The sequence below is a fragment of the Corvus kubaryi genome, unplaced genomic scaffold (genome assembly GCF_017639235.1).
Source record: "Corvus kubaryi isolate FWS band 111438036 unplaced genomic scaffold, C.kubaryi_AGA036_p1.0 138, whole genome shotgun sequence".
NCBI lineage: Eukaryota > Metazoa > Chordata > Aves > Passeriformes > Corvidae > Corvus > Corvus kubaryi.
Window position 1 is genome coordinate 12,531,611 of NW_024580672.1, and position 22,732 is coordinate 12,554,342.

Sequence of the window (22,732 nt, forward strand, 5' to 3'; positions counted from 1 at the left end):
AGAGTTCACTCTAACAGGTTTTTGATCACTGAACTGCATGGATGTTGGAAAGCAGCTCTCCAGAGCTTCCCTCCTCTGAGCCTTCTTCTCTGATACCCAGGCAAAGCTCGTCACTGTGCTTCACCTGTCACATGTGTTTGGAGCTTACATATTCTAAGGAATGGCTTCCACTTTTGTATTGGGCATCTCTGGTTGGAAATATGCTGATTCATAGGATGAAAGATTGAAATGACTGAATGTGCTGTGTTATCCAGCTTCTGGCAAAGCAGCAGTAGCACCTGCCTCTGCTGAGACCACAAACCCATAAGGGGATGAAACACTCAGATTACTGATACCTGCCAGTACCTTTTCTAGAAGAGAGTGGCAGCATCTTTAGGTTTCAAAGCTGTCAGAAACTGGTTGTCTTTCATGAGTGCTTCGAAGAAGAGAAGGAACACTTCTGAAAAACAGCGTTAAAAATTAATATGCTTTCCCATCCCCCTTCCTAGGTGTCTCATACTCTCTTTCATGTTGCTGGGATTTCTTTTGAAGCAATTGTCATGTAAAGTGGTTTGAGAACATCGGTAATAAATTTTTTAGAGACCAGATTTCAAAAGGTTTGGTTTGTCATTCAGTAAGTTCTTATTTTGATAGCACTTTCTATATGATAAAATAATAACAAAAAAATCTCTGTCTCCCCCATTGCCTCATGCAGTATTTGTGCAGCTAAGAAAGAAATGGAGTCCAAACTGTAGGGCTGCTTTGTAATTATGCATTCTGCAGATTACTTACTAATTGTGCTTGGCATTACTTGCTAACTGAAAGATCATGCTGTACCATGTCATTTGCAGTGGTTTTCCTCTTCTGCTAGCGCTTTAAAGGAGGTGCCCATTGAGCTGATGAATAATACCAGGACTGTTTTCCAAAGCTGAGGGAAAGGATCTACCATGATTGTACTGTAGGATTTTTATTGGAAGGTTTTGGTTTTGATCTGTTTTCACAGAAACTCTTTGCCTGCCCCATCTCCTCTCTCCCTCCTGACCTGAAATCTGGCAGTGGTGCAGCTTTTCATGACCAGTTCAATATGGATTGCTGGTGGCCAACACTTTGAATTTCTCTCTTTTGGGCAACCTCGATGTCATGACATTAAGTTTCAGAGGAAATAAACCACATTCCTCAGATTTAATATGCATGAGAAATTCTGTGAAATTCTTCTTTGACCCTTCTCCTTGGGAAGTAGATTACAGACCAAGATTTTCTTGAACAAATTTGTCCTCATGCAGGCTGCTCTCTGGTGTTGGTACATTCTTGATAGTTTCACTGCTGTTGTTTTTTCTCCCTCTGAATAGTATCAGTGGAAGGCCTGATATCTGAGAGGGTCTATTTAGATGGTCTAAATTAAACTAATATGCACCAGCTGAAAAACTAGATCCAAATGGATGGTATATTCTATCTGGAAGAAAATGCATCTCTTCTTTCTAGAAAAAAAAAAAAACATCTGTTTTTCTTACTTTTTTTTGGTCCACAGACAGAAGTCCAGCAGCCCTGAATCATCACCCATTGCCCTCAGGCTACTGTTCCTAGTTGACAGGTCAGCCAAAAGCAACTGAATTAGAAGCTCCAAAGCGGCTCTTAGAAACCATATTTATTGTTTAGGAAAAAAACCAGACAGTGTTTTTTGTTGGCAATTGCCTGCCTTTCCAGTGTCATCTTTCATTTTTTATGTTTCCTTTGTTTCCAGTCTCTTACTCCCCTGCATCATCTTGCCAGGCGTGAGACAGTATAACTCTCCCTCTCCCACTCTCCCTAATTGCTGATTTCTGTCTCTTTCAATTAAGTTCTACTTCCTTGTCTCAGTTCCTTTCTATCCAATTTCCTTGTAACTAGTGACTTCCTTTAATGGTAATTCCATCTCAATCCTAATAAAAAAAAATTGGGAGATTACACAGCCCATTTGGTTTTCTCTAAAGTCATGATTTATGTTTAATTCATGGAGAAATAGTTCGTCTGTCACTACCTATTCATAAAATCTGGCCCCACCAGGACAACTTGCAACTGTTCCATTGCTGCTCGTGTGGTTTTGGCCCTGACAGCTCAGCCTGCACACAGGAGTTTGCCTCACTTTACTGCTACTTCCTTACAGAGAGATGGATTCAGATCCTGATTTCATAACAGGCCCTCTTCTTTGTGTGAAATTGTCAGCATTTTCTTTCATTGACTCAAAAGCTATAAATGTCAACAAGTGATGGAGGTACATCTATGTACCCAGACATTCTGTAGGTGTTCACTGAGCCAGCAACTCTAGCATAGGCTCACCATTTCCCAGGAAATGTGGGACTGGGGTAGCCTGACTTGGGAGAAAAAAATTCAAGACAAATCAAGGCAATTATGAATGTGAAAGAACCTTGTACAGGGACACAATCTGTTCCCAGCTAGAGCTAGTGAGTTTGGGTGAATCTTGACAGTTTCTTCCAGACCATCTCCCTGCCTCAGGTCCCTGTTACCCAGCTCTCTGGATCAGAGGAAAAAGCAGCGACTGGTTTGTGTTGCCTCCATGTACTCATGTCATGCTAACACTGAACTAGTCAGTTCTCCTGGACCATGGAGCCCTGGGATAGAAAGTACAACAACCAACACCAAACCCTGACTCTGTTCTGGAAAGGCTTCTTATGCCTACCTCAGTGCTGGTTGTGTAGGTGCCAGAATAGGTCTTGTAAGAGAACTTCATTCTCCAAGCTTGCCAAGAGCCACGGGAGTAGGAATACAGATGTTAGGCGTGTGCAGGCTCTCCCCGGCCACCACTCAGGTCCATGTCTATGCAGAGTACCCAAAATGTTAAATGCTTTTAGAGTTCATGAGAGCAGACCAGCCAAATTTGCTCCTTGACCTCTGCAGTGGTAGGTCCAAGCTGATGCTGCAGGGACCTATCCTGATAAATCTTGAGTCCACCCGTTCACACCTATCAAACCTGTTTGGAGGGAGGAATGCTCCAATCTGTGCTATGCCACTACCTGGGTGGCTTTGACCAAACACTGCTCGTGAAACAGCACTGGTGATATTTGCTTGGAGTATATGGTCTCGTGGATGCCTGGCTGTTTGTTAAGATTGCACCTGTAGCAACATTTGCTCCCTTTGCTGGTCATCAGAAAGAGAATGAGCATCTTCAGTTGTGCTAAATTAACTATTCACTACTTCAGATCTGGGGCTTCCTCTGGTTTCAGTGAGAGAAGATCATCCTCTCCAGGGACTAGAAAAAAACAAGCCAAAAACCAAGCCCAAACCCAAAACAACATGCTTGTTTTCCTGCCAGGAGGTGATTCTTCCAGACTGTGTTTCTTGGGTTTGCCCATTAAAGATCTACTTCTGGCACTTCCTGTTGGATGCACAGATGCAAATAAAGAGGGATTTTAACTGAAATCATATGGTGATCTTACTTGACTTTTTTTCCTTTCTACATTCCCACAACAAAAGCACAGATTCAGGTCAGCTGAAGTATTCACTAATCTGGGTGATTTTACTATTGGGGATTTTTTGCTTGCTAAGACACTTCCTCTGCAAGCATTTTTCTTTTACAATAAAAGGAAATAAAAATCAAGGTTGGTTTCAGGCTTTTCTAAATGAAACAGTCTATTTATGATGACACTGCAATTAGCTTTTCTCTCATAATTAAAGTATATGTTTGTCTCTCTTTCCGTAGTTCTGGCTTTATTTTTCTGTGGATCCATCCATCTGCTTGTGTAGTTCATCTCAAAAGATGCTGTCTACTAAGTATATTATATTATTTTTTGCTTTTATTTTATTTTTAGATATTAAAAATGCTTACGGTCTATTCTGTGGGGCCTAATGCTGTCAAAATCTGGCTTCAGAGTTCCCCAAGGTACTTTGAGAGAAACAAAAAAACCTCCCAACCTTTTCATGTCTCTTACCTCGTTGATGTCCGGTGAAGGAAAAATGCTTCAGAAATATTTTCTTTTTTGCTTTTGATGTTAAGTCTAGTGAAGATTACCTTATCAGCTTCTTTCTTCCTTGGCATCTTCACTCCTCTGTCTCAGTGCTGGGCACACCCAAGGACAGCAGGTGTTACACACAAAGGAGCTGGGATGACTGGTGAAGGGAAAAGTCTTCCATCTTTATCCAGACCAGGCCAGCCAAGTACAGGCAGCTTCAGCACTTGCTTGCTCCATATGATGTCCTACCAGTTTACTCCAGAAATGATAGAAGAGAGCTTGATTTAGGCATGAGAATTTACATTTTCATGCCTGGGCAGCTCTTCTGAATCTGCCAGCAGGAATAGATCCGCGTGGATACAGATTTGATGCCTTTGCTGTGGGAGCTATTACTTGAGAAGGTCTGTTTCTCATACCATGAGCAGGGACAGGGATTGAAGCTATGGACCAGAGGCAGGTGAGTTGTTATCTTGTGACCCTCAATTCATTCTCTTGATCTGACAGGAATGAGCGGTATTGAATTACATAAAAAGCACAACTATCAACAATACAAGGAATGATAAGGCAAAAGGAATGCAATTTGAGAAGAGAGCACTGTATAAATGTAAAAAGCCTGTTAAAGAACTTCTGTATGAGGTTATCCAGGCAGCATTTGTAAGTTACTGTGTATTTAAAAAATTAATGAAAGATATAATTATAGCAGCATTACCAATGATCATTTCTAAAATGACTCCATCATGAAACTGTAAGCATTTCAGAATTGATTTCCATGTTTCTAATAGTTTTTCTGCAAATTAATGACATCCCGCCCTGGCAGTAAAAGCCTTGCCTTGTTTCTCCAAAGAAGGGATTGGGAAGCATTTTCTGTTTTCTTAGCAATGATTTCACTGTGAGCTATGCATAGAGCCAGTTGAGAAGATGCTGTGCTATTAGCTAAGATTTTATGTGGAGTTGTAACTGCTTACTGAGAGGGATAGAACAAAATCTATGCAGTCTAAAGCCAGTAAATTGCCATTCTATGTCTTAGGTTGGAGAACATTTGTTAAATTGAGCTTAGTCAGAAAACTGACTCTATCTAAATACCATCTAGGCTCTTGTATTTAGTGCTTCTCGAGGACTCCCAGATCAGACTTCTCATATGGAAAAATCAAAATATACCTTCTTTGTTGGCTTCTCAAAGCTGGACCTTGAAACCCCAGCTCTCTTGTTTTCTATCCTTGCAACAAGCAATTAAGAGCTTTCAGTTAGACCATGGTAGACAAAATTATTGAGGCAAATTTTGTAGCACTTTATTTCCTTCCTCCCTGTATTATCTTGATAGTTTAGCTATGTTTATTAAAAAAATACACCTCCCTTATTTAGTGACTAGACAAAGTAAATGAGAAATGAAGGCACATGGGATTGGGTACGTTGAATGAGATGGTATTTTCAAAGCGGTGTGAGGACTCACCAGTTGAGTAGGGAAAAATAAGGTCCCACCAACCTCTTTTTGCATCTCTTTCTTTGGGGCTTGTTTGTCTCTTTGCACTTGATACAGAAACTGATATGTAGGAACTGGAGTATTTAGTGTCAAGCACTTATTGATAGCTGGACTACTATAATTTTTAAAATGTTGCAGCTCTTTGCTGTCTGCCCAACCCTCTATTGGACCTGACCACCTCAAAAGAGATATGATGTGAGGGGTCATATGCATGCACCTTGTCCACTGTGTAAAAACAACCAGTGATTTAGTTGACAAAGCTCAACAAGAAACTCTGAAAGCAGGGTTCAGCTGCAATGCCTGGTTTTGTTCTGTTAGGGTTTGTGTCCTGTTATTGTTTTGCTCGTTTTTAATTTCAGGAACAATGAAGGTTTTTATCACTTTCCAAGGAAAGCTGCTTGAGAGACCCTTGGAACCCCACAGATCACATAGCACTCTTCTCCATTCCTTGTGTTTGCTTATAGAAACCGATAAAATTTTTAAATGCACAACAAAGTCATCTTGAACTGTAGTGTGACCTCCATGGTGTTGGCTAATGAAGGCATGCTGTAAGTGGCATTTGGTACTGGTGAGCAGTGCTCCCAGGGTGCAGGTGCTTGTTAGCTTCTCTGCAGCTCTTATCTCTGAAGCTTCTTCCATGGTAATTGATTAGCCTTAAGGAGCTTTTTATTAGAAAGGGGAGGGTGGGATAGGGAAGTACTGCTTTAGGAATCAGGTGACTGAGAACCATTTCTGCAGTGCAGAGGAAAACATCCCTCTCTGTTCACACTCCTCTAATTACATTTTATGTAGTATTGTTTCCATCTAAATTATAGCAATTATACACAAAGATCTTCTTTGAAATCATTTAATTAAAGAGTATCTAATGTTCTGTGCTTTTGGAATGCTAATATGTCGCCTTCCGCCTAGAAAACCTTGGGTCTTTTTCATTAATTATCATGGAAGAATTTCAGTCTCAGAAGGAATTTTTTAAAGTTTTTTAAAATACATTTAAAAATCAAGTAATTCTGGTGATTTTTGTAAAACACAAAGAAACCTTTTGCTCTCCTGATGGACAGTTAGCTAAGGGACAATCTGAGGAGCAAGATTTTCCTTTTAGATGCATTGACTTGCCAAAGTGTTGGATTTCTGGGTTTAGGACGATGTTTGTGTTTAATCATGTTCTCTCTTCCTTTTGCTGTGTTTTCCATGTAATAAGCACCCAGGTCAAATCCTAAACTGGCATAAATCTGCTGGACTAAGTGATTTCTGCCTGCTGCATTGCTGCTTTGCAGGGACTGATGTTTCATGCAGCACAAACAAGATTTTATGTGCTGAAAGCAGTTGTAACGTAAGAGCTGATGGGATGTACCCAGTGCCAAGGAAAAGTAGGGAGGGGAACTGCAGTTAGAATTCCTATTGAGTACAGTTTTGGAGGCTTTCTGCATCCCCCCACCATGCTCGTTCCCATTCCTCCCTTCTCCCTCCTGCTCCCACCGAGTGCTCTGGCACCCCATACTGCTTTGGTTTCCATGGGTTTATCTTGGTCCAGGATGTGCCTTCTGTGCTGAGGAACAGGAACTGCAGCTTCTCCTGTAGCTTGGCCTGAATGCTGTGGTGTTTCCTATCACTAATACCCCACAATTAGGACAACACTAAGAATTGTTCTGGAGAGCCAGAAACAATCTACCTAATAAATCCATTCTACCAGACAAGTCCTTCCCCACTTGCTCACTTCTAACCTGAGTCACTTGTTCACGACAGCATTTGGCACAGGTTCTTCTTGTATCGTATCCTTCCCACTTGTCAGCTTCATGGAGCTTCTCTGTGAGGCAGAACCTGGATATAGACAGGTGTCCACAGCAAACCCACCACTTCAGACTCTCAGATATCCCCCACCCACCTTTCTCTCCCTGATCCTCATGAGATGAGAGTTTTCCAGGGGAGAGCATGACTGATTCCTGGGTGGTTGTTGTTTCATGGAGAACAGCACAATGCAGAGCAATTTTGGTGCAGACTACAGAAGGAGTGGGGGGAGAGCAAAGCCAACAATGATTACAAAGCCCTGTATGACTACAGTGTAAGCTGAGATGAACTAAGGGATGGCAGCACACTGGGGACACAGCAGGATCTGAATTACGCTCAGTGTGTGGAAGTCTTATCTTCTGCTTCTCTTTTGATTTCACAGGAAAATTTGTAAGTCTTGTCTTTCTCCCACCTTCTTTGTTAGTCTGGAATAATTAAAACAAACAAAATAAAATCTCGTAAGTGGTTTGGGTAAAAATGTAGATTAGTGAAAGACTTGAAATAATGACAAAAAAATTCTCTGCCCTCTAAACCTCACAATAAGGGTGATTAGATTTGGGTTCCATTTTGCTGGGTGCTAGGGTCAGGGGAAGACCTTGCAATGCAGGCTGTGTACGAGGTGTCAAGAAAGGCTAAACAGTCCTGGGATGTTGTAAGAACAGGAAATTATTATTCATGACTGAATACCATTTTCTGGCATTAAGCTCCAAGACTGTATCAGTTTCTGCAGCTGAGATTCATGAGACATTATTTGCTTAATGGAAGTATGAGTCTGGCTGACTCTGGTTCTTTGGTTTTGTCTCCCATGCTCAGAGTTTTTGGGCACTTCAGTCTCCGTTCTGAGTGGCAGCTGGTCAAGGTGGATTACAAGTCTCTCTTCAGCCGCAGGTGTACCAAGGATGACTACCAAACCTGGCATCTGCACAATCAGGTATTCCCACTCTGTAGGAGGGCATTGATGGGGGTTCCTTTTCCCCTACTCTCTGTTGCCAGAATGTAGTTGTTCTTCACAGCAAACCATACGGATTTTTTTGCATCCCTTGAAGAATGTGCATGAATAAACATGGAGCCAGGCATCTATGGGCAAGTTCAGGAGATTACCTTCTATTTTTATGAAAATAGTCCATTGCACCAGCTGGATCTTTTTGGCCTCGATGCTTAGGCCAGTGTAAAACCACACCTTATGATTGAATTGTAGATGACAGTGAATTCTTTATAGCTCTGTCAGTGACTCATGAAAATAATATTGTTTCAGTTTGCCTCTTATTTCCCCCACTCAAAAATGAAAATAAAAACATTTATTCATTCTGCAAGTCCTGCAGGTATCTGTAAAACTCTTGAATATCTGTAAAACCTGTGAATCTGAAAAGCTCTTGAATAAAAGACACCTGGGAAAACCAAATTATTTCATTTCTACTCAAGGATGCATGCTTTGCTTTTGATAGAGTGGCTTATTTTTGTGCTGGATATATTTAGGTCCTGAAGCGACTATAACTGAGAGGTCAATAACCTCTGCAGATTACTTATGGGTTGCTGGCTACCCAAATGATGTCCCACACCCTGCTGGGCAACAGAACTAGAGCCAGAACCATTGTGACATTCCTGAATGAAATCCGTGAATGAGAAATGAACATTAATTTGGCAAAGATAAGATAATTGAAGTCGTAGAATTGAAAAAATGGAAATAATTTAAATGAAAGAAAAGGCATGAAATATGTGTACCATTCAGTAATCTTGGGAATCACTGTTAATGGGAAAGAGAAGTATTTCAATTAGTTATTGTCTTTTTTCTTACTTCTATGCAGACAAATTATTTCTGCATCATAGAAAATTCTGTTTATAGCAACTCACCTAAATACCAAATGTTTCTTTTAGATTAGCTACTCCCAGTAGTGTTCTTGGAAACCTTTGCATTCAAAGAACCCAGTGAAGTATGCCATCAGAATTGTCTATAACAAAGCCAGCTCTATCACAGAAATAACAAGGGAGTTCAGTTCTGTGTTCCACACCTGGATTTTGTCCCCTGCCATGGGATTCAGGCCTGGACACTTGCTTCTGCAGAAGATTTTGTCTGACATATGGAAGAAACCCTGTCGTACACCCACATTGTCTTTTCAGGACAATTCGTAGGACTAGATATTGGTGGATACCTTCTGAAACGTGGCATAAGTGGGTGTGATAGCTTGGGCATCCAGGCATTTTGGGCACGTTGTCATTAGCATCCCAACTCAATGCTGAACACACTGTGCTCATGAGTCCTCCCAAGGAGACTTTTGATTTTGCAAAGCCACAAAAGAGAGCTGGACACTAATTCCCACCCTCCCAGTGGTAAATGCTTGTTTTCATTGCCTTTTGTGTCTTTTGAAAAAGTGCTCCATTTAAGACCCAGCTGCCACTACAACTGTGTTTCTCCTCTTGTTCCTTGGCTAATGAAGGGGGAGCCTTGTGTCATGGGAGAGAGGAAGATCTATAAAAAACGCAAGCCTGGAGCCCAGTGTTCCCTAGGTCGGGACTATTCCCAAACCGTGGTGTCTGAACCGTGTGTCTGTGGCCAAGGAGACTTTGAGTGGTGAGTATGTGACTCTGGGGACTTGTGCAGGGGCTGTATTTTTGTCCCAAAATACTACCCAGACAGAAAACCTTGCAGAGGAACTGGGTCTCGTGCAGCTTTGTGGCTGTGATCATACCATATAGCAGAGATGTGATCCCCAAGCCTGCTGAGTGAGGGAGGCTTCCCCTTCATCTGCAGGAAACATTTGTTAATCTCCAGGAGAAATCCAAGCCTGAAATTCAAAAGCAAAATAATTGCAAGTACTGATTGATATTCTTTGTCTGTCATTCCAGAATAGTGACAGCCAGGACTTCTCTGGTCCAAAACATATTCCTTTCAGAGGAAAGAGGGAATTTCTCTGTCCTCACTCCCAAGGTCATTGACTACCTAGGGAACAAGCCAGCAAAACATGCATTTTTATCATTATTCTCTTGAATTGCTGGGAACAATTTGTTGCTTTTTAACAATGTTTTATTGAGAAATTTCTGAAAGGGCTTCTGTGACATGACTGTACAGCCCACCCTTGTCAGATATAACTACTTGTTTTGCATAAATATTGGTGTTTCTAACTTAACGGGACCATAATTTTCAAATTGCTTTAAGGTCACTTTGAAAGCAGTTTAAAAATAAAGCAGGGAAAAAATGAGACACTGCTTGCTATTGCTTGACAATCAGAGATTGGAGATGGGAGAATGCATAAGTCAGGATCTCTGTACAAGGAATTCCTACATGGCGTCTGTGATAAGCAATATTTCTAAGGTTTAAGACTGTCAATATCTGTAATGTTTGAGCTTAAATGATCAGAATGTCATTTAAATGGAATTCAAAATACCCTGCAAGCTGATCAGCTGAGAAAACATTTTAATCTTTATAGTAGGTTATCAGGATCAGTGTCTGACTTGGTACTGGTGTTATTCCTGAAAACTTCACTTACCTTCTAATGCTTTGTGAACACGTGTGAGGCATGAGAGCTGTACATTTATTTGGACTTAGGCCAGATGAGACTCATGGTTCTGTTTTAGAGCATGGACATACTGAAATGCAGCAAATTCAAGAAAAAATATAGACCAAAATATTTTCTTGAATATCATAGTAGTTTGTCTTTAAGACAGTCACGGATATAGAACAAGAGAGTCTCATCTTATCTGTATGGGTGTTTAATTTGTTCCTAGTGCCAAGATTACATCTGAGACTCCATATCTTGACTCATGAGATCTTTCCCCTTTGTTCTCATGATGGGAGCTTGCAGGACAAGCTATCTTGCCTTGCAGTATCTGCCCTTGGCATTGGCATAGGCCTCTGGGGTGAATCCAGCACCAGTCTCCAGAGATGCTCGTGGATTTTATTTTGGTTTTTTTTTTTTCCTTACACTGTCTTTTACCTCACCAGCTTTATATTTACACAGTGAAGTTTGTCTTTTCCAAGCTGGAAGTAGAAAACTGTGGTAGCTGAATTGGTCTTAAGTGCTGTTCTGCCTTGGGAAAAGGGTCTGCATCAGAACGCACCTTTTCAATCACTTGACAGGTTCCTCTCATGCATTCAGTGTCATTTTTGCTTAACTTTCCCACTAACATGAGAGAATATTGCTGTTAACCTTGTCAGTCCTGCACAGGAAATGCAATTAGAGGACAACAAGCTGGCTTTTGTTTCAGACCCTGCACTGCCAACAGAATGTTAGCTTGCAAAATTGTTATAGCTGGTGATGGAGAATCAGAAGAAACTCTCTGGTGAATTTTGATGTTACTCAGCAGGGATGACTGGAAGAATATGTGGGACAGTACATTTGAGGAAAATACTGGCAGTGCTGGAAGTGCAGCACCAAGCTTGATTATTTTAAAAGTGATTTTTCAGAGAGGAAGGGTGGACTCATCTGCTCTGTGACTTCCAAAGGATGAGACATTTGCTTAGTCAGTGGCAAGACACAAGTTATTCCAGAATATATTCTAGGTTCATCTGCCTTCTTTGGGATGTCAGTATGAGAAGGGGAGGTGCTTCAAAGTGCCTTTTTTTTCTGCTGACTAAAAGGTGGACAGGACAGGTGAAAGGATAGCTCCTACTTTCACTTGATGCTCTTTCAAGAAAAATGGTTCCTTTTCAAGGGAAGATGTCCACTCTCTTCTGGCTGGGCTCACAGTTGCCAGTTGTTCTTGAAAGGACTGACTGGTCTGTCCTTTGGGTTGAACTGAGCAGGTCTTGTGGTGTGTCAGGGAAAGGAGGAGGGTCAGCAGCCAGGACTGGGTGAGTATGGTGACCAGCAAGTCCCAGCAGATGGTCCCTCTGCTTCCCCCATAAGGAGGTTTGGAGCTGGTTCTGGGTTTGGAGCACCCTGTGCCACTTGCTGTGATGACACTTGCCTTCGAGAGCTAGGCATAGGGGATAGGACAAATGACTGCAGGAGCTCTTCAGCACACGCTGTGAGGGCTGTGCTCCCTCTCATTTGGTCACAGTGCCCTTGCCCCTGTCTGCCTCACAGCTGCAGCGCTGTTCCCTGCAGTTAGATATGAAGCTGATCTAAAATCTGGGGGCATAAGTCATGATTATGCCCCAGTTCAACAAATCCTCCTGAGTCAGGATCAGGGGTGACCCCTGCCAACCCTTGCAGAAGCAAATCCTGGCCTTTCTCTAACAGAGAGAATGGCAGAAGGATCTCATAAGTGTTATTAAAGAGCTCGCTGAGCTTTCTTTTCCCTCCTCCTGCTTCTTTATTTACTCTGTCAAGATAGCTTTCCTGAGAAAGACAGCACAGCAGCTGGACTTGATTATTTCCTTAACTTATGCAAACCCTGGGGCTTATGAGAAGGAAGGTGGGCAGCATGTGAGGTTTTAATATACATTTACCAGAAGTTAATGAACAAGCACAGAACCTTGAGGGCACACAGCAATGTTGTCTTTAATTTTATTAAATATTTATGCAGCTCTTTTCTTCTTTCAGGCAAAGTACAGCTCCTCCTGAATATTTTTAATTACAAAGTCCCTGCCAGGCATTTTCAATTGTGCAGGTTGGACCCACTGAGAATGATTAAATTGAATGTTGAGAGAAAGAGCATTAGGGAATCTCCAAACCATTTAAAGTAGCTTACAGAATTTTTGCCCTCCAAAAAAAGAACAGTAACAGCCTGGGTCATTGGGGACATAGCACAATTTTGTCTCACCAAAGCTCTTCCTAGAGACTTTCTATTGGTAGTTCAGGCTCTGAACAGGGGAAGGATAAAACTCAGAGTGTCCTAAAGAGCACAGAATGCTTTCAAGACTGTGTCTTCTGCAGCGTCTGTGTTTTCACAGAGGTTTAGTGTGTTGGCATTTGTTAACTTGCTGCAGGCAAAAATCCAGAATCTCTTTTTATTTGTCCTTTGAATCCAGCCTGTCAATAAAGACTATGCATAGGAACCTGATCCAGAGCCTATTAAAACTTATGGAAAGCTTTGGGTTAATCATATTGCTTCATCATTCTATTGGCACACAAAGGCAGCTGTAGAAAGAGGTTTTGGATGTGGTTGTGTACACTTCCACTCTTAGGTGGTCCAAGGAAGCATCAATACCCTGGATTGCCTTCACTGTGTGACACAATACCATGTAATCCTTAGACTGCAAAGCTGGCTGTGTTTTAGTTTGGTGTTGGAATAACATCAGCTGTTTTTTTCTCTTGGGCAAGTCACAGCTCAGGGAGCAGGGAGCCCATTAACATACGTAAATATACCTACTGTGGCTAGTTGTTCAGGACGTGCTCCTAGTGTTTTATATTCCTAGCCACTGTTGGGAAAAAGTGACATTAGACTTAGAATTAGTCTGGCTTGTTCTAAAAGCAAAGGCTGCAAAAAGCAAACAAACCAAAAGAACCCAAAAAGTGAAATTTAAGTTAGAGATTAGTAGGAAAAGAAATGAATGATACAATATTCGTTCTGAATCTCAGTCATGTTTTGTTGCCAAATGAAGCACAGTGCTCTGCAAGGTTGGTAGTTCTGGTGTTGTCAGGGATCAAATGCCTTCAGTGAATTGTGTTCCTGCCTCTCAGACTAGTCCAGCACTCAGTCTCTGGATGAGCCCAATCCATGATGCTGTGCCATCCCAGCAGAGAACCACCAATATACACCTGCTTTGGGGACATCACCTAAAACTCTGAGCTAAATTTAGTGGAGGGTGCACTGATCGACTTGTGACTTGTCTCCACAGTGACTATGGATATGAGAGGCACAGCAACAACCAGTGTATCCCAGCCTTCTGGTTCAGCCCGTCCTCCCTGTCCAAGGATTGCAACATTGGTCAGAACTACTGGAACAGCACTGGGTAAGTATCACAGGGAGTCTCATGCTGGTCAGCACTGGTGTGCTGCGACCTTCCTAGAGAGAGCGTCCTGCAAAGAGCAGCTCTGCCAGGGGCGGTGGCAGGCCTCCCTGGGCTGCAGGTGATTCCAGCAAGTGTAGCAACTTCTCTGCTACAAGTCTACAAGTAATATCAGCTCTTGTGAATCAGCTCTTTGTGAAATCACCCAAGGCAAACTCCAGGACAGAGAGAGGAGCCTCGTTTGGCTATTCCACAGAGGCAGCTTTTATTGTCCAGCAGCCCCTGTGAAGGAAAGACCAGGGACAAAGGCTCCCTAGTCAGGGGCAGAAACAGGGGCTTTTTATGGGATAGGCAGGGGGTGGGGTAGAAACCAATTAGCCAACGGGGTACAGAAACAAGGCATGCTGGGGGCGGTTCACTTTGTCACCCTAACCCTGAGGAAGGTTGCTTATCTCTGGGGAGATTCTTTTGGCCCTCAGGCATCTCTCCAAGGGAGTGCAGAGGGCTGTTGTGCCAAGAGCTCACAGCCCTCCACAGGTAAGTGCATCTTGCAATCTGTCTGGTTTTGGTGACTACAGTAGACGAGAGAACTTGGATGGTTCTTTTTTTTCTTTGCATCCCATTATCCTCTTTTTCAGTCTTATTCATGAGGTGATGTTTGCAGCAGCATCTGTATGGAACATTGCCTTGTTCCTCAGAGACAGGGAGAAGCACGTTAACATAAGTGACATGTAGATACTGCAATGCTATCAAGTGATGTGTGATCCCTGGAGCCTAGACTTGGAGCTCCCCTTTGTTGCAAAATTAAAACACAAATCAAAAGGGTCTATCTGAGAGACAGCTGAACATTTAAAAGGATAGGTTTGAGGTATTTCACCCTGTATTTTATTGAGCTTCTTACTATCTTACAGCTCCTATTTATATCAGCTTCTAGGAAGGCTCAAATGAGCAATTTCTATCCTCTTTTATGTTTTTTTCCTCTGCCATTTTCACTTCGTACATACAATGCCTTGCATTTCAGACAGGCTTCATGTGCTGATTTCTCCTGGTCTAACCCACAACAGATGTCGAGTGTTGGTTTATTATGGCAGCATCACTTTGCAAATGCTCATGCAGGAAATGCTGTGAGACTTGGGTTTCACTGGCTGGTGCAATGTTCCTTCTAGGACAGGGCAGACCCTGCGGATTTTGTAGGGCTCATTCTGGGTCATGTGTCCTGCCTGCTCAATGGTTATGGCAGGAACCAGCCCTGTTCCTGGCTGGTTGGTGCAGGTGGCTGGATGAAGTGAGGCTGCTGGGAGTCCGGAGGCATTTGACTTCAGAGACCCCCTTTCAGCTGAAAAGTTGCTTTAAATATGGGATATAATTACAGGAGCCCTGGCCACTATGACTGCTTGTAGCCTTCTTGACAGAGAGCAACAAGAAAATAGTTGGGGTTGGTGTGAAATTGGTAGAAAGCGTTAACCCCCCTCAACAACACTGGGAATAGCCAATTGTCTTGCTCTTTAGCCAACCTCTTCCAAGAAGAGCCAAGAGAAAAACCCGTACCTCAAATCATTTTAAAACCGAACTGGGCAAAGCCCTTGGCATATTTTTCAAGTGCCCTCTAGCCCAATAGAGGCAGACAAAACCTAATAAAAGGCATAATTAAAAAGCTGGGATGCAGGATGCAATCCTGCAGGCGTTGGGGAGTTGGAGGAATTCTCTGCCTTTTAGCAGGGCAGAGTAATTCACCTCCACAATGTGTCTCTTGCCAGTGATGCTGCTGAGAATCTCTGAAGGTTGGATTGTGATTGGCTTGGCTTTCACCCATTTAATAAAGTGTTGGGTTTCTTTGATTCTTCCTTCCAGTGACGGGATCATGCAGGCAGTTAGCCTTTGAAAAAACACATGCATTAATGTGGAGAGACAAAGCAAAAACCAAACAAAGGAACTTTTCTGCCCACTGTCTGAGCCCAATGTCCTTTTGTTACTGTTCCCCAGGTACCGAAGGATTGTGTCTAACAACTGCACAGATGGCTTGCGAGAGAAGTACATGGCCAAGATGGAGAAATGCCCTGGGAAAGCACCGCGGGGATTGCACATCCTCACCGCTGATGGGAAGCTGGTCATGGAGCAGGGACGCAATGCCACCTTCGTCATCCTTATGGAAGAGGTGTGTTAGTGGTCTCAGCAAACTTCTCTCTGTGTGGCAGGACTGGCATTCTTTTCCTTCACTTTTCAGGTTGCTGAGAGGAAAATAGCAGTCAAAGGGGATCATGAAACGGTGAATGGTCCTGAGATTTATGAGAATTAAGGAATTTAAGAGAATTGAGGGCTACAGTGACACATAAAAGCAGGTCATATTGGGTCACACCAAAGGTGTTTGGTTATCTGGTCTATCAGTGATGATGAAGTTAATGCTGAAGAAAGATAGAGCTAGTCAAAAATTTATTTTACCACTCACTTCTTGCTGCCTCTAGTGAACTGCAGTTTATGGAGCTTGTGAGGCATAAGTGTTGTTTCTGTGGTGAACAATTCTGTATCTGGGGTGCAAAGCTTTAGCTTCAGCTTTTCTGGGAAAGGTTAAGAACATTGGGAAACATGTTCACACTCATGGGGAGCAGTTAGGGGCACTGTTGTTTCGCAGTAGGAATTGAGTCTCCTCAAAGAACCTCTGAGCTCCCCAGCCCATATCTATTGTATTTATCTATTGGTACAGTTCCCTCTGTAGCCAACAGTAGCATAAGTGACACCATGCTTATGCCAAAAGCATCAAAATGTTGAGGCTCCTCTGGCCAGGAACTGAGGTGGTGCTGGACAAACACAACTATTTTTTGTCACATTTTCTGTCCTGCGTATGTTATTTTGGGGCAGCACCTGGAGGCAGCTGAGGCAGACACACTCTGACACTAAGTTAAATTCTTATATAGTAGCTAAGTATTGCACTGGGACCACACTAATCTGACAGGGCCTCTTTACTACTTCCTCAGAGGTTCATGCATGCTCTGCTTTTGTACAAGGGGGATTTCTTGTCTACTTGCTGCTTCTTTCATATTCTGCAGACTTGACATGGTAAGACAATTTGTATAGACGCTATGAGTGGGAGTTCAGAAAAGAACAGATATAATCTGAAAATTAGGAATCAACTAGTAATTTATTAAGGAACTCAAGTGGAACTGCTGCGTACGAAGAATGATAAACAGATGGGGAATAAGGCAGCAGTCAAGGTAGCTGAAGAGTGGAGTCTTTGCAAGGCTTCAGAGATTGAAGAGGCAGCTGAATAAATATGTGAGGGCGTTCACTCTTACGTCCACTGATGGAAAAATAGTGGTAGTTGGAAAAACATTTCACTGAAACAACCTTTTTTTTTTCTAAGGGAAGAGGATCTTTGGGAACATTTCTCTGTAGGTGAACAGCTTATTCCACAGAAAGTTGTGTGTTGAGTTTGTGTGATTTGTTTCTTAAAAGAATAGACTTTCAAGAAGAAAAGGAAAGGAACACTTAGATTTTGGACAAAAGTGTTCCAGTCTTTTAGTGTGAACCTGAGAAGAATTGTGGTCAAAGAATTCCTTACGAGTTGGAAGAAATAATTTCAGTAGAGGTCTTAATGATTACTTACCTTGCTGCCATACCGATTCATTCCTGGCTTCCTCCACCTTCTCTGGTCAGTCTGTTTACTGGTGGTTGCTTTGTACCTAAGTTTACACTTCCTTTCTGAGCCAAAGAGCAGCCAGACCAGCCCTCCTATGGGTACATCTGTGTGGTCTCCATTCAGCTGTATCAGACTAGCCCTGATGAGCCGACAGTTCTTTCCTGCCTTCTGCTACACAGCCTTGATATATATGGAGGTGACTGACCTTTAGGCTGTCAATGGTAAATGAAGACTTCATCATAGTTAATCAAAAACTGGGTTTCTTGGGATTTAGAGAATTAGCTTTAGTAGTATTCTTCACAGTGGTATTCAGAATATGTGCGTGGCAATGACTGTGGACAAAGAAATACAGAATGACTGATGGTTTTGCAGTGTTTTCAGAAATATGGGGCTGGACTGTGATTTGGACTGTGTATACATGCAAGGGAACATGAGGAAATAAGAACCTTTTTAGACTTTTTTTTAAATCTGAGTTTGTTTTTGATCACAAAAAAGTATAAACTGCCAAATAGCTGTTGTGGAGTTGTGTTCTTGACCATGTCTGTTCACTGATTTCCATATTCAGAGCTCCAATCTCTGTGACAGCCCATAACTTCTTCCCTTTCAGTCATTTATGGGGCTTAAAGCAACAAAATGTACCTTTTGAATGTATATGGGTAGCAGTGATTTCTTTTTCCTTTTGAAATGCTTCCACTTGCCTTCTATTTTAATTTATATTTATAAACTCTGACATCTTTGTGTGGGACTAGCATGCTTGTTTTAGTATTTTATATACTGGATACAGAGGTATGGAAAGGAGAAAGAAAACATGATTAGTGTGATGGGCAGGCTTTGCATTGAAGACCCAGCTCATAATAGGGTGAAAAGATCATCTGCTGCTGTTTAGTCGTGAGAAATCTGTTCCTGCTTCTCTGTGTGAAACCTTCTCATTTCAGGTAGAACCATATTGGAGAAGCAAGAAAGAAATAGAAAAGAGAATTGTCAGACAAGGGAGATGAGCTGCCGTGGTTGGTGCCAGAGATTTCAGCCTGAGGTCATCAGTGATGAATCCAGCCCAGATGAAGTTTTTATCCTCTGTTCAGTATCTTCCGCATGAGATGAACTTGCGGTCTTAGTGCATTCCCTTGAGAAGTGGTTTTGAAAGGTTTAACAAGCTGTGGGAGCCTTTCTATCAAATAACTGAGCATCCCAAGAGTGTGATTTTGCTCCTGCTAGAGAATTTTTTAGAGTGACTTTAAAAACTCTCTGTCTAAAGGATGTTATTGACTACTCAATATTATAGAGACGTTTTAGTGTCACTATCACTTTAGTCCTTTCTGATTGCTCTTTGGTTTGTACTGAACTTTTAATGTCCTAGTGGGGCAGAGGTGAAAACAGTGCCCTGATCAAGTCAATAGCCAAAATTGCCCTGGCTCCCATGAAATGGGAATGATGGAGCAAGGAAGGAGAAAAATCTAACATATATAGCCAAATACCTGTATTTCAAAAACTACATGCAATAATCCTGATTATATGAGTATCTGAAGACCCCAAGTATATACTCAAAGTAAATTCATATCTGAAAAATAGCATTCCTGCACTCTGCTTTCTTCATGCAGGTATAGTCTGTGAGGAGGATAAAGTCTGTGGGGGCTGCTAAGGTCCTGATTATCTACACAGAGGACCTGCTTCACTGTGGTCTGGCTTCTTGTGTGTGCTCTCTGTGCATTTGCAACTATAATGGTATTTATGAGATGACTGTAAAATATTTCTGAGTTTCCCATTAAAAAAAAAAAAAGGTAAATTTATGAGCAGAGATTTTTCAGTTTTTTTTTTTTTTTTTAAAACTTTCAAATCATATCCTCAGTATATCTAGGAATTGACTTCAGTTTGGGGTTAGGAGCATCTCCAAAATGTAGTGGTATCTACTTCACCCGCAGTGAATACAATGCAGATCTCTAATGAAAGGAAATTATTTGGCCCAGCAAATCTTATATATATGCAGAAAGCTAACGCTACAGAAACTTAATCTGAGTTGTAGTTTTATTTCAGTTTAGTGAAATCACTGCAGTGGGCTTTAGCTTTGTTTAAATTAGCCTTGTTTTGTGTTACATTAGTCAGCTGGGGGCAAGTATAAAATAAGGCTCCAAGAAACCGAGAAAACAGACACTTCTACTGTTCAACTACAGTAGTTTAAAGCATGATTTAAACTAAAATAGTGCAACTTCTGTCTCTAGACAATACCTGTGGTACTGGAATCTCTTGTCTGTTTTTCCCTCCTTCATTTAATAACTGTCATTGACAGTAATCCTAGAAGAGATTTTCTCATCATCTGCTTCATTCTCCTGTGTATCCAGGCCCTTTCTCTGTGTTGACTGACATTAGACAAAAAAACCTGTCAGTCCTCAATGTGGGACTCAACCTTTATAAATTCAGCCATCCTGAAGCTGCATGTCTAGCTGAAACTAGTCTTCTAAACTCTCGATCATCAGGGGTGGATATTTGCAAGAGATGATTCATGTCACCTGTTTCAGTTACCTTAGGATGGGCTGTCTGGTCTTTCGCTGTCTGTGTCTGGCCACTTTGGGGAATGACAGAACAAAGTTTAGCTTTTTTTGAAAAGTTACAGCTTTGTGTCCTTGCTAATGAAGTGGAACTAAGCGGGATCGAGGGTAATATAAATCCTTTTTTATCAGCCCAGTTTCCTAACCAGCCTTCTCTGTTGCAGGGTGACCCCCAAAGGACAAACATCCAGCTTGATTTTGGAGATGGCATTGCAGTATCCTATGCCAATTTCAGCCCCGTGGAGGATGGTGTCCGACACGTGTATAAGAGTGCTGGAATCTTCCAGGTGATGGCGTATGCAGAGAACAGCCTGGGCTCAGACACTGCTGTCCTGTTCCTGCATGTGGTCTGTGAGTACTTCCACCTGCCAGATTCCTTGGGTGAAAATCGGACCTCACTGAAAGTCGCTTCAGCTTCAGTGGGGGGCCTAAGAATAGATGAAAACCCACACACACGTGCAGCTCCTGCTCTTCCAAAGGCTTGGGCTTCTAGACACTCTACTAACTTCTTAAGTAGACTTTACTGAATTAAGGGAAAGGGAAGGGGTTATTTAGCACAAGGGTATTTGCAGTCCTCAGAGTTACAGGGAAAAGTTTGGAAATGCCTACTGGGCTTTCTGAAAGGGTCAGAGACCAAGCAGCATATGAAACAAAGTCCGAGTGTGTATTTTCTGTACATGTCTCATGTTAGGAGGTTGGGATTAAACTACTAAATTTGGAGTCACTTATTCAGAACTTCAGAGTTTACAGTTCTAATTTAATGAAATAAAAGCATTATGCTGAGCATGCTTCCTGAGATATGAATGTACTGAGTGCTAATGTGGTGCTTTTCACATTTCCTGTGTTTGACATGCATCCCTGACGTTTCTGTCCTGTTTGGTAGATCAATGCAATTTCTCTCCAGTTGACACGTGGGCAGACTCAAATACAGAGCTCTCAGTTAACTTCTCAAAGCCACAGGAGAGAGCAGAGAATGTGGAATGCAGGATGAGGCCAAAAAGAGCCCAGTTCTTTGATGTACTCTCAGACTATTAGATTTTCTGTAATTAGATGTACCCCGTCAATTTTGCCCCTAATGGAGATCATAGCCATGTCTGCCTTCCCTCTTTATCTGTCAGAATGTCTTACATCCTTTTACTTGAGCTTTTCTGCTGAAAGGAAGTACATTTGAAATTTCCAAAACTCAAGAACTTTTTTCTCCATTTTAATTTCCAGCTCCCTGTGTGAAGGAATAAATGTTCCTTGAAGCTTTTATTATGCTCATAATTCCCTCAAAGTCAATCATGGCTGCACTTAACAACCTGTTATTAGAGCATTAACTGTTTTTCCTTCACCTTGGGCCATTAGCTGACAAAAGTGATGGTTACCTGGTAATAACAACCAGATTTGTATGGATTATCTGATTTTTCTCAAAGGAACTACTTTTTCATGGTGATGATTTTAAAGCAGAATGCAACAAGGGACAGTTCCTTGGCCTGGTTTTTCTGCTTCACTCTTTTCTTCATCAACCTTTCAGATCTCTCCTTTGAGTTTTATAGCATTCTTAGGTGGCCAATTTATTATCATTATCTCTAGGGAAATATTTTGCAAGCACCTACACTCATGGAAATGATGAAATAAGGTGACACCTCAGTACTAAACTTTTGATATATTTGGATGTACTGGTCAACATAGGAGGTTTGACCTTGAAGCTCAAATGAACAGACAGAAATACCTGCGAGTCATTCTTATTATACAGTCTGTCTGGTACTAGGATCCTGTGCTAAAAAGAAGAGAGAAAAAGGCTTCTTGGCCTCAAGCAACATTAATTTTCTACCCTGCAGCTTTATTAGCATCCAGTCAACTTTTCAGCTTTCTGGAATCTGCTGTCAAGCTGCTTATCTTGATATTTAAAGGAAGCAGAGATATTATTTATTTTCCTCTTACATGCACTGTCGCAAAATATTTGGGGGAACCTGCTATTCCTGCAAACCCAGAGTACTTCCTGTGGTCAGAGTTCAGTTGTGACTCACTGGTAGAGACCTCTCGGGAAAAGGGGGCGAGAAAAAGATCAAGTTTTAAGGAGCCAAAAGCAAGAATAGGGTCCTTTTGTGCTTGGAGCTCTATGTTCCAGTGGTAAAAGAACAGCTCTTGCTCACTGCAATCTTTGTAATCCAAGTAGATGGAGAACTGATTCATGTCTCCATTTCATGCTTGAAGAGCTGAGAGAGAGGTAACACAAGAGGATTGTCTCAGTTAAAATCACCAAATTTCCTCCTTCCCAGAATGAATGTCTTATAAAAAAAAAAAGAATCTGACTTTTCATATTTTGTCCTTTCCGTCTCACAGGGATAGTCTGTCAGTTTGCTGTGTTTTAAAGGTACAACCCTTTAAGAAAGTAACATTGTCTGATGGGCAGCAGTTATCAGCTGAAATTCAGTACCAGCCAAAACAAAAGATTGAACAAGAAGAAAAACAGTGGAGATAGTAAAGCTTTAAACAAGCTACCAAACAAAACCTCAGTGTTTTTTACACTGTTTTTTCTAGAGAGGA

General features: G+C 41.8%; 1 protein-coding gene across 1 annotated transcript in view; it reads left to right on the top strand.

The window, feature by feature from the left end:
- The window catches only part of SORCS3 (sortilin related VPS10 domain containing receptor 3), a 118,745-nt gene that overhangs the window by 72,044 nt on the left and 23,969 nt on the right, over window positions 1-22,732 (top strand). Inside the window, exons 14-18 of the mRNA XM_042018508.1 lie at window positions 8,005-8,122; window positions 9,627-9,760; window positions 13,913-14,026; window positions 16,007-16,178; window positions 20,365-20,551. Coding sequence (XP_041874442.1) covers window positions 8,005-8,122; window positions 9,627-9,760; window positions 13,913-14,026; window positions 16,007-16,178; window positions 20,365-20,551 — 725 coding nt within the window. The remainder of the gene's footprint in view (window positions 1-8,004; window positions 8,123-9,626; window positions 9,761-13,912; window positions 14,027-16,006; window positions 16,179-20,364; window positions 20,552-22,732) is intronic.